Genomic DNA, 15,782 nt, shown 5'->3' with positions numbered 1-15,782 from the left:
TATAACTTGTGTTGTGACATTGGTGCATATCTCTTCTGTGTATATAAGGCAGCCACAAGGATAAAACCTGCTACAATGTGAATAAACACAACTTGCAATGGCCTCAGTAGATAACAAATAACTTTGCAGATGCCATCTTCAGGACACAAAAAAAAAAGAGAAAGCAAATGTCAATTCAGGTACAATACAAGTACAGATGTGTTATAAAACAAAGTTTTGCTTCACAAAGATCACCAAACAGCATGAGTTTGTACAAAAATATCTGACCCTCAGACAACACAGCTGTTTTCTGAGAAAGCTAATACAAAAAACAAATAACCTCAGATGCCATCTTCAGGACACAATAACTTTTCTGTTTGTGAGAATAAACATTTATGGGGTACGCAAATACAACAACAATTGCTTGACCTAGGTGCTATAAACCTCTGACCCACAGTTAACCTAATTTAGGTAATGTTTACCATTTAGTTAGTGTTTGAGAATACTTTTCACATAACAGGATGTAGGATTGCATACAGAAACATCAGCCCTATTCACTATATGGATACACTGCAAATACCCACAGCAGATTCTCTGTTTGTGAAAAATAAACATTTAGTTAATGTTCACCATAGTGTTCAGTAGAGACACATATAAACAGCTTTAAGTTCTCCACTATATGAATACACTGTGAATAAAACAAAAGCTTACAGAATCAAACTCGGGGATACGTATAAAATCTATTATAAAACAAATGAGAAAGGTGTTATAAACCACGTGTAAAATAAATACACGACTAGGCTATAATTATAAACATGTGTTATTCCACAAAATACGGGAATAATATCAAAACTACAACAAATTAAACTATATTAAACTATATCAAAAGGGGGAATCAAACAAGGAGGGACAGCTGGATACCAGCCGTCAGACAAGGGGAGGGGAGGGGTTACACACTTTGATACACTTTGATAGGGGCGGGGCACCTGTCAGATTGAGTTTGACGGATCATGGCTATTATACACTACTGAGGTGATATCTGGTCCAGAGATGTAGATCTGTGTGTCGTCAGCATAGAGATGATACTGAAAGCCGTGAGATTCTATGAGCTGTCCTAGGCCAAAGGTGTAGATGGAGAAGAGCAGGGGTCCTAGAACTGAACCTTGCGGGACTCCGACAGATAGGGGGCGAGGTGAGGAGGTGGTGTGTGAGTGGGAGACGCTGAATGTACGGTCAGTTAGGTATGATGAGATCCAGGATAGGGCCAATTCTGTGATGCCAAGGGATGAGAGGGTCTGCAGCAGCAGGGAATGGTCCACTGTGTCAAAGGCAGAGGACAGGTCCAGGAGGAGGAGGACAGAGTAGTGTCGCTTGCTCTTGGCGGTTAATAGGTCATTGGTGACCTTAGTTAGGGCAGTTTCAGTGGAGTGGTGTGACCGGAAGCCTGATTGAAAGCGGTCGAAGAAGGAGCAGGAAGATAGATGGGAGGACAGTTCAATATGGACATGTTGTTCCAGTAGTTTTGAGGCAAAGGGGAGAAGTGATATAGGGCGATAGCTAGATACAGAGGATGGGTCAAGAGAGGGCTTTTTGAGGATAGGTGTGATTGTGGCATGTTTAAAGCTTGAGGGGAAAATGCCAGTTGTTAGTGATAGGTTAAAGAGATGGGTTAGGGTTGGGATGAAGACTGTGGTGAGGTTTGGGATGAAGTGGGATGGGAGTGGGTCAAGTGCACAGGTGGTGAGATGCGATCTTGAGAGTAGAGTGGAGAGTCCGTCTTCTGTAATGGTGGAGAAGTTGGTTTTGGAGGTGGAGGGCTGGGTAGTTGGGAGGAAGGGTTCTGGGGGTTGTTTACTAAAATTGTCTCTGATGTTCTCAATTTTCTGCTTGAAAAATGAGGCGAAGTCTTCAGCTGAGATGAGTGGGGAGGGAGGAGGTGCTGGGGGACGGAGGAGAGAGTTGAAGGTGTTGAATAACTGTTTGGGGTTGTGAGACAGGGAGGATATGAGAGATGAGAAGTAGGTTTGTTTTGCTGTGGCGAGCATGGTTTTGAAAGCAGTGAGGGACTGTTTGAATGCGATGAAGTGCTCGATGGAGTGGGATCTTTTCCATCTGCGCTCAGCAGCTCTGGAAGCTCGCCTCAGTTCTTTTGTCATGCTGGTGTGCCAGGGTTGTCTGTTGATTTTGCGAGCTTTGGTATGTGTGAGAGGGGCAAGAGATTCCAAAGCTGCAGCTATTGTGGTGTTATATAGAGTGGCAGCATCATCCGCATTGTGTAGGGAGCTTATGTCTGTGAGAGGGAGGAGGGATTCAGAGAGTGAGTGAAGATCAAGGTGTTTAAGATTTCTGCGAGGGTGTGAGAGTTTGTGGGGTGGGGGTTGTAGACAAGGAGTGGAAAGGGAAGAGAATGTAAGTAGGTTGTGGTCAGAAAGAGGAAGAGGTGAGTTTGAGAGGTTAGATAGGGAGCAGAGGCGGGTGAGAATGAGGTCCAGTGTGTGACCATCTTTGTGGGTGGCTGTAGAAGACCATTGAGTGAGGCCAAAGGAGGAAGTGAGAGATAGAAGTTTAGTGGCAGCTGAGAGGGAAGTGTCAATGGGGATGTTGAAGTCGCCCATGATGATAGTGGGGATGTCAGCGGCGAGGAAGTGGAGTAGCCAGGTGGTGAAGTGGTCGAAGAAGGTGGATTTAATAACAAATCATTCTAAAATTTTCTAAAGTAAAGTATTATTTCAAAAGACGGGGTCTAAATTTGGATTAAGCAAAAACAGAGAATTATTCTGAATTATTCAGGGACAGCTGTGGTGAAACAAGGAAAGGAAATTTGTCAATATCTAAAAAAAATTGACTGATTTTATCCAGAGAGACGTATCAGTTTTCTTCTGTGATATAGCATTAAAATATTGAGGAAGTCTTCTTAAAAAATGGAAAAACAATGGAAAACGTAAAATAAATATGTAAAGAGGAAATTGGGGAATCAAAGAATCTCTTCTTTTAACGACACACTTATTGAACTTATAAAGCTCATACATACTATTAATCTTTATCAAACACGCAAATGGTATCATAGAATTATAACACAAAATCTTTCCATTTTCAGAGTCATGTAGACAGTTACAGCAAAATTCAGGAAAGTATGAGAGAACTATACATATCAAAGGTCTTACTTTTATAGGGGTAAAAATGTACAAATGGACCCCTCTTAAAGAGTGTTTATTGTAATAGAAGCATAGATTAATGAAAGCTAGGAAAGAAGTCGTTGATTTGCTTGCGCTTCTCTTGGGGCAGTTGGTTGCCTCTGTCATTGTATCTTGGAAATGGAAATTCTTCTTAATCTTCATAAACTCTAGAAAGAAAGCACATTTTATATGTAAATCAATTATTGCATTTAGAAATCTACTATATAATTGTCTAAGGGTCACTCCCGTCTGTCTGTCTGTCACGGATATTCATTGGTCGCGGCCTCTGTCTGTCATGGAAATCCAAGTCGCTGATTGGTCTTGGCAAAACGCCCACGACCATTGCCATGACCAATCAGCGATGGGCACAGTCCGGCAGCAAAATGGCAGCTCCTTCCTCCCCACAGTCAGTGCCCGCTCCATACTCCCCTCCAGTCAGCCCTCACTCAGGGTTAATGGCAGCGTTAACGGACCGCGTTTTGCCATGGTGTAACGCACTCTGTTAACACAGCTATGAACCCTGTGTGACCAACTTTTTACTATTGATGATGCGTATGCAGCATCAATAGTAAAAAGATCTAATGTTACAAATAATAATAATAAAAAAAAAGGTTATTCTCACTTTCCGAGGTCGCACGCTGTCCTCGGCAGTGCAAGCGGCAGGTTCCAGTGCCAAGGATGCTATGCGAGAAGGACCTGCCATGATGTCACGGTCATGTGACCGCGACGTCATCACAGGTCCTGCGCTCATACCAACCCTGGGACTGGAAGCTACGGTCATGTGATCGCGACGCCATCACAGTCCTGGAGGTTCCGCTGCCAAGGATGCTATGCGAGAAGGACCCATGATGTCATGGTCATGTGACCGCGATGTCATCACAGGTCCTGCGCTCATACCAACCCTGGGACCGGAATCTATGGTCATGTGACCGCGATGTCCTCACAGGTCCTGCGCTCATACCAACCCTGGGACCGGAAGGCGCCAGGACTTCAAGGGACCTTCAGAAGGTGAGTATATGTTTATTTTTTATTTTAAGTCTTTTTTAACCATGCATATAGTGCCCACATTGCTATTTACTACATGGGCTCTGTTACATACTGTGTGGGCTCTGTTATACACTACGTAGCTGTGCAATACGCTACGTGACTGTGTTATATACTACGTGGGCTGTGCAATGTACTACGTGCCTGTGCAATATACTACGTGGCTCTACAATATACTACGTGGCTCTGCTATATACTACGTGGCTGACCAATATACTACATGCCTGTGCAATACACTACGTAGCTGTTCAATACACCATGTGGCTATGTTAAATACTACATGGCTGTGTTATATACTACGTAGCTCTGCTATATACTACGTACGCTGTGTTACATACTACGTAGCTCTCTTATATACTACGTCGGTTGTGTTATATACTACGTCACTGTGCAATATAGTACGTAGCCTGTGCTATATAATACCTACATATTCTAGAATGCCCAATACGTTAGAATTGGGCCACCATCTAGTTATTATATAAGTATAATTGACTTGAACTCTTGCCCTGGAGACAATATTCATGTCACACCTATTATTGATCTATTTATTCAGACTGAACAATCTTTCCGGCTTGTGAAGATGACCACATAACTCTGATGAAAGCCATCCATCATTTTGACAGATATCATGTGTCTCCTTATTATTCTATCTGGCCATGCACATGTCTGATTTTTTCCCGTACCAAGACTGCCCAAGAAAAAAAAATTGCAGAATGCATAGTTTATCTCTGAGATTCATATGGCACTTACCCATTCAACTCTATGGGTTTGTGTAATAGAAAAAAAATCAGACCGCACTACAATGACATCCAAGTGGGGTCTGATTTTCACAGACTGACATTACACAGAAGGTGGAAAACATTTGTTTCTCCACCTCCGAGAAAATTACATCACATTCTGATCAGAGATTTTTTTCTGATGCGGAGAATATGGTTGTGTGACCCTGTCCTTACATATACTATCATCACCTTACCAAAAAACAGTTTGTACACTGCAAAAATAAAAAAATGACCCCTTTGCGCACCCATCCAACAATTCTCATGATGTCCCGATACACCGTGCCCCCTGCTCATTTCGCCACAGCCACGGCGTCGCTATGGGCTGGAACACGACAGAAGCCGGCGCCTCTTTCTGTGCACCCAGGAGGATCGTTATCACGGGAGGACGCTCCCAAACCCCTACCTCCTTGCACACTCACATCCTGCTACCTGGGACCCACTGCATGCTATAACACTCACAGCAGCACAACTCCATTTCAACATAGTGATTACCTTGAACTTGCGGTGCGCTACACCACCAATGGCAGCACAAGTAAGTGCCACTCAAAACCAGTGTGATTGTCGCTTGTTCACACAACTCCTCCAATGGTGGCTTGTTAAGTGACCACATAGTTATTATTTTTCTAGCTCTATTTCAGCACTTCCTGTCTTAGCAGTGGACACTGCAGACTCTCACACAATGCGCTGCCACACAGATCTACTCTATCCAGATGACTGATGAAGGTCAGGCATTGACAGAAACGTCTCATTTTTCTGGAATTTCTTCATTCAATACATAAGTTCTTGAACACACCTATATGAGTGCCAAGTATTTCTACATCACATATATTTTATCTTAGACTAGTGTAAGTATTTGATGGCCATTTCCATCAGAAAAATTAATCATCTGGGAGAATTGTAATTATGGTCCAGACAGTAGCGCCATAAGTATCTAGCAGCATTTTTCAAGAGGAACATTTGCTAGGCCGGCTGGGCAAAGCACATGTATTGAGAATGTAAAAATCACTAAGTACGGCAATTACAACTTACAATAACTTGGACAATTTTTAGGACTGCATAATCGATAAAAATATACGGTAAATAAATGATTGTTATGTTTTTACACATTTACACTGGGCAACTGCGGAATCTTTACAATCATTATACAGTGTACATGTGGCTGTAGAGTTCTGTGATGTCCCATTTAAAGGGAGTCCTTAGGTCCAAAGAGACAGAATAAACTAAGCACATTTATTTGTTGGTGATATACCCCCAATAGAAATCACACATTCAGATCACTGCATCCATTCTGCAAAAAATTGAAGCTTAATCAAATATGCTAATTAGGCTAATTGGTGTATTTTTTGTATAGGCAATAATCCCCTTGCATTGTTTTGCCAACTGGATTTATATGTCCCACCTCCTACACTGGAGACTGACAGTGCTGGCCTGCATATAGCAAGCAGAGAAAGCTCAAGCAAGCCAGCTTTATTCCCCATAACCCAATGGGTTAGTTTATACCATCAGTTTGGGATGACAAACAGATTTTTGAAGGGATTTATTTATTTTTAATTGGGACCACAAAAGAGTACTAATAAATAAGCATATGTACCACGGAAGGGCCACTAGACAGTGAAAAGAGGTGCTCTCTTTACTGTTTAAATTGCACTGAAGATGAAAGCAGCTGGTTGGTGGGAGTGCTGGGTGCTGAAGCTTCATCAGTTTGATATTGATGAGCCATTCTAAGAGAGGAGTCATACAGCTGTATAACTCAGGCGAGGATCGCAACAAAATTGGCCGTTGGCTCTCCAGACCAAGGCATGACAGCGGCAAAGAAATACATGCTGTCACACTCCTATTGAGAGAGCCGACGGCCAGTCTGAGCATTGCAGTGTGATCATCGTCTGAGTAATACGGCCATGTGACTTTCCCTAAGGATAGGTCATCAAGATTGCACGTGTTGAAAACCCTTTTAAAAATTAATGGCATATTTTTATGTACCGTATATTTAAAAAATACTGCCATCTTGAACATTTATGGTATATTCATGAGATCTACTATATAAAGCTGAATGTGTGTATGTGTGTGTGTATGTGTGTGTGTGTGTGGTGTGTGTGTGTGTGTGTGTATGTCCGGGATTGGCATCTGCACCGTCGCAGCTACAGCCACAAAATTTTGCACAGTCACACGTCTGGACCCCGAGAGCGTCATAGGCTATATTGAGAGGCGAAATTTTAACCCCGCGCGTTCCAATTCACCAAACAATTTTGCCCCTATCTACATAATGGGGAAAAAAGTGAAAGGAAAAGTGTTGGAGGCGTCGCAGCTACAGAAACAAAATTTTGCACAGTCACACGTCTGGACCCTGAGAGCGTCATAGCCTATGTTGTGAGGTGAAATTTTAACCCCGCGCTTTCCAATTCACCAAACAATTTTGCCCCTATCTACATAATGGGAAAAAAGTGAAAGGAAAAGTGTTCGAGGCGTCGCAGCTACAGCCACAAAATTTTGCACAGTCACACGTCTGGACCCCGAGAGCGTCATAGGCTACGTTGTGAGGCGAAATTTTAACCCCGCGCTTTCCAATTCACCAAACAATTTTGCCCCTATCTACATAATGGGGAAAAAAGTGAAAGGAAAAGTGTTGGAGGAGTCGCAGCTACAGAAACAAAATTTTGCACAGTCACACGTCTGGACCCCGAGAGCGTCATAGGCTACGTTGTGAGGTGAAATTTTAACCCCGCGTGTTCCAATTCACCAAACAATTTTGCCCTTATCTACATAATGGGGAAAAAGTGAAAGGAAAAGTGTTGGAGGCGTCGCAGCTACAGAAACAAAATTTTGCACAGTCACACGTCTGGACCCTGAGAGCGTCATAGGCTACGTTGTGAGGTGAAATTTTAACCCCGCGCATTCCAATTCACCAAACAATTTTGCCCCTATCTACATAATAGGGAAAAAGTGAAAGGAAAAGTGTAGGAGGCAAATTGACAGCTGCCAGATGTGAACAAGGGGGACTTAAAGAATGAGAGCGATGGCGCCAAAGAGTATATACCGTACAGTTGCTAAGGTGGGGCCCCGACACGGGATACTCACCACACACGGGGATATGAACACACACAAAATGCGCCACACACTACCACGTGCTTGAACACATATTACCCTCAGCACACATTTCACCACACATACACCAACCTCGCCACATAAAAGTCGAAACACAAAAGTCGCCACTCAAAACTCGCCACGCGCAAAACTCGCCACATGCAAAAACTAGGCTCTTGCAAAACTCGCCACAGTGCAAAATTCTCATGAAAAACTCGCCACACGCAAAACTTGCACACGCGGAAAAATTGCCACATGCACAAAAGTTGCAACACATGCAAAAGTTGCCTCACACAAAACTTGCACATACTCAAAAGGCACCACACATAATACTCGCAACGCGCAACACTCGCCATGCGCAAAACTTGCTGCACACAACTTGCTACACTAACCTGTCACATGCAACTCGACACACAAAAAGTTGCTACACGCATGTTGCCACACAAAACTCATCTCACAAAAGTCGCTACATGAATGTCGCCACACGCAACTCAACACACACAACTTGACAAACGAAACCCGCCCTAAAACACACACAAGTCTGGTATTATCCTTCAAAAATAAAAATCTGATTAATAAGCAGACAAACTACAACAATTGTACCATATAGGAAATACGGCAGCTGTCAGTCACATGACCTGTCTATTATGTGTATGTGTGAGCTAATATATACTGCCAGGGGGAGGGCTTCCTGTTGGCTGGGGATTTATCAGGCTGCCAATTTAACTTACAAATACTGAGGTAAAAAAACTGAGCAAATAACGTGTGAGCGAGGTCTAATACAGGAGGAGATGACACACAGGTATATACTATATACAGGGGAGATGACACACAGATATATACTATATAAAGGAGAGATGACACACAGGTATATACTATATAGAGGAGGAGATGACATATAGGTACATATATATACAGGAGGAGATGACATACAAGTATATACTATATACAGGAGGAGATGACATACAGGTATATGCTATATATAGAAGATGACATGCAGGTATATACTATATGCAGGAGGAGATGACACTCAGATATATACTATATACAGGGGAGATGACACAGGTATATACTATATACAGGAGGAGATGACATACAGGTATATGCTATATATAGAAGATGACATGCAGGTATATACTATATACAGGAGGAGATGACACACAGATATATACTATATACAGGGGAGATGACACACAGGTATATACTATATACAGGAGGAGATGACATACAGGTATATACTATATATAGAAGGAGATGACATTCAGGTATATACTATATATAGGGGAGATGACACACAGCAGGTATATACTATATACAGGGGAGATGACATACAGGTATATACTATATACAGGAGATGACATACAGATGTATACTATATATAAGGGAGATAACAAACATGCATATACTGAGGTGATGAGGTGAAAATGAGAGGTGTGAGGTGAAAATGAAAAGGTGTGAGTGCAAAATGAGAGGAGTGAGGAAAAATAGTGGAGTGATCAGAAAATGACAGATGTGAGGTTGAAATGACAAGTGTTAGGGTGGAATGAGAGGAGTGAGGGAGAAAATGAGAGGTGTGAGGGAGAAAATGAGAGATGTGAGGGGGAAAATGAAAGATGTGATTGGGAAAATGAGAGGCGTGATGGGAAAATAAGAGAAGTGAGGTGCTATAACTAACCAGATATTTACTATGCCCAGGCAACGCCGGGCTCTTCAGCTAGTCTACTATATAAAGCTGAATGTGTGTATGTGTGTGTGTATGTGTGTGTGTGTGTATGTCCGGGATTGGCATCTGCACCGTCGCAGCTACAGCCACAAAATTTTGCACAGTCACACGTCTGGACCCCGAGAGCGTCATAGGCTATGTTGTGAGGCGAAATTTTAACCCCGCGCGTTCCAATTCACCAAACAATTTTGCCCCTATCTACATAATGGGGAAAAAAGTGAAAAGAAAAGTGTTGGAAGCGTCACAGCTACAGCAACAAAATTTTGCACAGTCACACGTCTGGACCCTGAGAGCGTCATAGGCTACGTTATGAGGTGAAATTTTAACCCCGCGCTTTCCAATTCACCAAACAATTTTGCCCCTATCTACATAATGGGGAAAAAAGTGAAAGGAAAAGTGTTGGAGGCGTCGCAGCTACAGAAACAAAATTTTGCACAGTCACACGTCTGGACCCTGAGAGCGTCATAGCCTATGTTGTGAGGTGAAATTTTAACCCTGCGCTTTCCAATTCACCAAACAATTTTGCCCCTATCTACATAATGGGAAAAAAGTGAAAGGAAAAGTGTTCGAGGCGTCGCAGCTACAGCCACAAAATTTTGCACAGTTACACGTCTGGACCCTGAGAGCGTCATAGGCTATGTTGTGAGGTGAAATTTTAACTCCGCGCTTTCCAATTCACCAAACTATTTTTCCCCTATCTACATAATGGGGAAAAGTGAAAGGAAAAGTGTTGGAGGTAAATTGACAGCTGCCAGATGTGAGCAAGGGGGACTAAAAGAATGAGAGCGATGGCGCAAAAGAGTATATACCGATCAGTTGCTAAGGTGGGGCCCCGACATGGGATACTCACCACACACGGGGATATGAACACACACACAAAATGCGCCACACACTACCACGTGCTTGAACACATATACCACCCTCAGCACACATTTCACCACACATACACCAACCTCGCCACATAAAAGTCGAAACACAAAAGTCGCCGCTCAAAATTCGCCACGCGCAAAACTCGCCACATGCAAAAACTAGGCTCACGCAAAACTCGCCACAAGTGCAAAACTCACCTCATGGAAAACTCGCCACACGCAAAACTTGCACACGCGGAAAAATTGCCACATGCACAAAATTTGCAACACATGCAAAAGTTGCCTCACACAAAACTTGCACATACTCAAAGGGCACCAGACATAAAACTCACCACGCGCAAAACTCGCCATGCGCAAAACTTGCTGCACACAACTTGCTACACTAACCTGTCACATGCAACTCGACACACAAAAAGTTGCTACACGCATGTTGCCACACAAAACTCATCTCACAAAAGTCGCTACATGCATGTCGCCACACACAACTCAACACACACAACTTGACAAACGAAACTCGCCCTAAACACACACAAGTCTGGTATTATCCTTCAAAAATAAAAATCTGATTAATAAGCAGACAAACTACAAGAGCAACAAATGTACCATATAGGAAATACAGCAGCTGTCAGTCACATGACCTGTCTATTATGTGTATGTGTGAGCTAATATATACTGCCAGGGGGAGGGCTTCCTGTTGGCTGGGGATTTATCAGGCTGCCAATTTATCTTACAAATACTGAGGTAAAAATACTGAGCAAATAACGTGTTCACGAGGTCTAATACAGGAGATCACACAGGTATATACTATATACAGGGGAGATGACACACAGATATATACTATATACAGGAGAGATGACACACAGGTATATACTATATAGAGGAGGAGATGACATACAGGTATATACTATATACAGGAGGAGATGACACACAGGTATATACTATATACACGAGCAGATTACCTACAGGTATATACTATATACAGGAGGAGATGACATACAGGTATATGCTATATATAGAAGATGACATACAGGTATATACTATATACAGGAGGAGATGACACACAGATATATACTATATACAGGGGAGATGACACACAGGTATATACTATATACAGGAGGAGAAGACATACAGGTATATACTATATATAGAAGGAGATGACATACAGGTATATACTATACATAGGAGGAGATGACATACACGTATATACTATATATAGGAGGAGATGACCTACAGGTATATACTATATATAGGAGGAGATTACATACAGGTATATACTATATACAGGGGAGATGACACACAGCAGGTATATACTATATACAGGGGAGATGACATACAGATATATACTATATACAGGCGATGACATATAGGTGTATACTATATATAAGGGAGATGACAAACGTGAAGTGAAAATGAAAAGGTGTGAGTGCAAAATGAGAGGAGTGAGGGAAAATAGTGTAGTGATCGGAAAATGACAGATGTGAGGTCGAAATGACAAGTGTTAGGCGGGAATGAGAGGAGTGAGGGAGAAAATGAGAGGTGTGAGGGAGAAAATGAGAGATGTGAGGGGGAAAATTAAAGATGTGATTGGGAAAATGAGAGGCGTAATGGGAAAATAAGAGAAGTGAGGTGCTATAACTAACCACAGATATTTACTATGCCCAGGCAACGCCGGGCTCTTCAGCTAGTTTTCCATAAATGTATAGTATGTGTGGGTCGACATAATGGGACTTGCATCTATCTCGAGAACAGAAGATATCATGGAAATTCCCATCATCTCTTCAATGACTGCATAATGCGACATGGACGTTTGTAGAGATGGATGCAGGACATGCTACATTTTTGTGGCATTTCTCTGCTATAAATGTACATTATGAGAACACCTTTTTGAAGCAAATCTTTGACTGAGGCCTTAGTCACACGTCTGAGAGTCACATTCTTGTTCCATCCATGTTTTTTATAGATAGAACATGTAGCCATTATAGCCTATCCACATGACACAGACAAAGTCGTCTGTAAAAAATCATGGCAATGTGTGATTTTGAACTAACGGATCAAAATTACCCATATCAGTCTAGGGGTCTGAGAAAATCATGGAAAGAACACAAATTACATCAGTATACAATCCGCATGTTGTTGATGATTACTATTACAATTTGTGAGTGATAATGAGTCGATAAAAGTCAGGTGGTAAAAACTGACATACAGGGCAAACACTCAGTAAAATCAGATGGAAAAGACTGGTGAACAACAGTCTACATTTTTACGTGTGATAAATCATTGACATCTGAATGAGGCCTTAAGGTTGTGTTTAAGATATTTCCTTTTCAAGCTTTGCCAAATTAGATGAGAAAGGAACTGTTGGATAGAGAATGTCACTCGGGAATGTTAAAAATTCCATTAGTTTCTTCCAAACCAGGTCATGTTCAAAAGGTCCATAGTGCTGCAAGGGAACAACGCTAACCACTGAGCCACCTTCGTACCAATTTGTGATTGTCTAACTTTTGAGTGTAACAATTATTATTATTATTTATTATTATTTATTATTATAGCGCCATTTATTCCATGGCGCTTTACATGTGAGGAGGGGTATACATAATAAAACAAGTACAATAATCTTGAAAAATACAAGTCACAACTGGTACAGGAGGAGAGAGGACCCTGCCCGCGAGGGCTCACAATCTACAAGGGATGGGTGAGGATACAGTAGGTGAGGGTAGAGCTGGCCGTGCAGCGGTTTGGTCAATCGGTGGTTACTGCAGGTTGTAGGCTTGTCAATTATGTAGTCATTTAGGAGCCTCAGCCATGAAGGCATATAAAAACATGCTGCAAAATGTAGGCCCCACCGTAGGGACAAAAATGCAACTGATATAGCCGGCAACCACTATAGTATTGGGTAGTATCTGTTACTATTATGTTTGTGTAGAACATAATGGCAACATAATGATATCACTACAATTCTATACAGATATATCCTTGACACCAAGGCTGCCACATCAGAGCACCTACTATATACTCTTCACGACCATTAGGTAATGTTTGCTTCTTCTCTAATGTTAAGGCTTGTGCACACAGCTTCTTATAGCACCCACTGAGTTTTTGAAGCAGAACACACTGCTGTTTTTTTCCTGAAGCACCTTCTTTTGCGTTGCTTCATTATGGAGGCTTTGTCTTTTGTTTTGTAATCAGGTTGTCCACTACTTGAACATTTGTTAAATTCCCCCATGTATAATAAGCATATACGCGTCTCCAAAGGCATTCCAACGACATCAGCAGCTGATTGCTTGTACTATACACAGCAATATGGCATTGCTGTATACAGCAATAATCATGGTGTACTATGAACGTCAGCCACAGGGCGGCTTTCATAGGAATACCATCATGAGAGACATGGAGGTTACAATATTCCCACCTCGATTGGGGGCGCAGATGAGCCGTTAAAACAGCATACCCCTTGGGCCACGCTGTTATTGCTGCTTTCATAGACTATAGTAGAAATTAACAAGTTAGCAGCTCTGTGCCACCCATGGCTATGTAAGGCAGATGATGGCTGAATAACATGGCCATCACCTGTTGTCAAAGATGTGGACTCGGTGAAACGGAGCAGACTCATGATGTACCAGTACCTCAATATTATGGTAAGGGGTTAAAGTAGATTTCAGGTGGAATCTACCAGAAAGCCATTGTGTAGACATCCCCAAAAAATAGCCTATGATGCTGTGTCAATCTCTTTAGTCAGAATTCAATGAAGAACACACATTGGCCAAAAGTATAGCACATGTGTTGCCTAATAGAGTCCTGGGCGTGGGGTGATGCACATGATTTCTAAGCCATCCAAAAATGACCCTGGTTATATAACAGTAACATCCATTACATGCCAATAATCTAATATTGATGGTGTAACTGAAGAAATTATGTTACCATATAGTTTGTATAAAATTAAGGAATACTGTAGATCTCCGTCAACTTCTAGATTCTTTTAGCACATGTCACCTTTCACGTTCTAATCCTAGGACAAAATGATATGATCTAGCACTGAACTAGTTAAAGTATTCATCCAAAAACCGAAATCCCTTACGACAGGAGACAGAAGCTGATAGGTGCCCGACAATATTTTCTAATTTAGGCTTTATATATATAAAGTTCCTATCATCTTCTCTCTGCATGTGTAGCTAATCTGGGCTCTCCAGGGAAATTTTGATGCCCACAGCTGGGGCTTCTTCATGATGGACTGACGCATGCTTCCAAATAACATAATTAGAGTGAAATTTCTAGTCTAATCAGAACTTGCTGCTCTGAAGCAGAAAGTCTGAACTCCACTCATAGGTGCTATTAATAGATGTCACTGGATTTCGTTACACTCCTGGTAAGGACGGGAACAAGCTGAAAAAGTTTACCAAACTTACGTTAAATCTATAATGGATGAGCATAGCCTTTCTGCATGGTAGGGAAAGTGGAACCCGTATTTAAATTTATTCCTTTGGATCTACAAAAATCTGTAGGTGTTTCACTACATTTGTCAATAAAGTGCATTTCACAACTCTTAAGACCTCATTCATAATAATATGTGTAATGTATACAGTGGGAAAAATATTTAATGCACTGTCAGTTTTGCTAGTTATCCCACCTACAAAGAATGGAGAGATCTGTAATTTTTAGAGTAGGTCCACTTCAACTTTGAGAGACAGAACCTAAAAAATCCAGAAAATCACATTGTATGATTTTTAAATAATTAGTTTGTATTTTATTGTATTAAATAAGTACCGCATTTTTCGTACTATAAGATGCACTTTTTTCCCACAAAAATTTGGAGGAAAATGGGGGGTGCGTCTTATAGTCTAGATGCACATGTACTGGTTGTGGATGGGAAGGTGGGAGAGCGGCCACGGCGGAGCGGTGGGTCACAGGAGGCAGAAGCCTTCTGCTGCAGCTCCCCACTGCTAAAAAGAAATAAATATTCACTGCTCTCCATGCCAATGGGAGTGGAGAACAGTGAATATTCATTTCTCTTTAATAGTGGACAAGCTGTTAGTCACAACCGCCTGCTTCCTGCAGCGGCCAGGCAATCATGTATGCCCGCTATTAAAGAGATTGAATATTCACTGCTCTCCCCATGCATGGGAGTAGAGAGTAG

General features: G+C 41.9%; 1 protein-coding gene across 1 annotated transcript in view; it reads right to left on the bottom strand.

Moving 5' to 3' along the window:
• Nucleotides 1-2,663: 2,663 nt before the first annotated feature.
• CXCL14 (C-X-C motif chemokine ligand 14) overlaps nt 2,664-15,782 on the bottom strand; it is a 66,760-nt gene continuing 53,641 nt past the window's right edge. Inside the window, exon 4 of the mRNA XM_069763802.1 lies at nt 2,664-3,322. Coding sequence (XP_069619903.1) covers nt 3,307-3,322 — 16 coding nt within the window. The 3' untranslated portion in view covers nt 2,664-3,306. The remainder of the gene's footprint in view (nt 3,323-15,782) is intronic.

Source organism: Ranitomeya imitator, chromosome 4 (assembly GCF_032444005.1).
Source record: "Ranitomeya imitator isolate aRanImi1 chromosome 4, aRanImi1.pri, whole genome shotgun sequence".
NCBI lineage: Eukaryota > Metazoa > Chordata > Amphibia > Anura > Dendrobatidae > Ranitomeya > Ranitomeya imitator.
The sequence above is the reverse complement of the archived record's forward strand: the minus strand, read 5'-3'. Positions and strand labels throughout refer to the sequence as shown.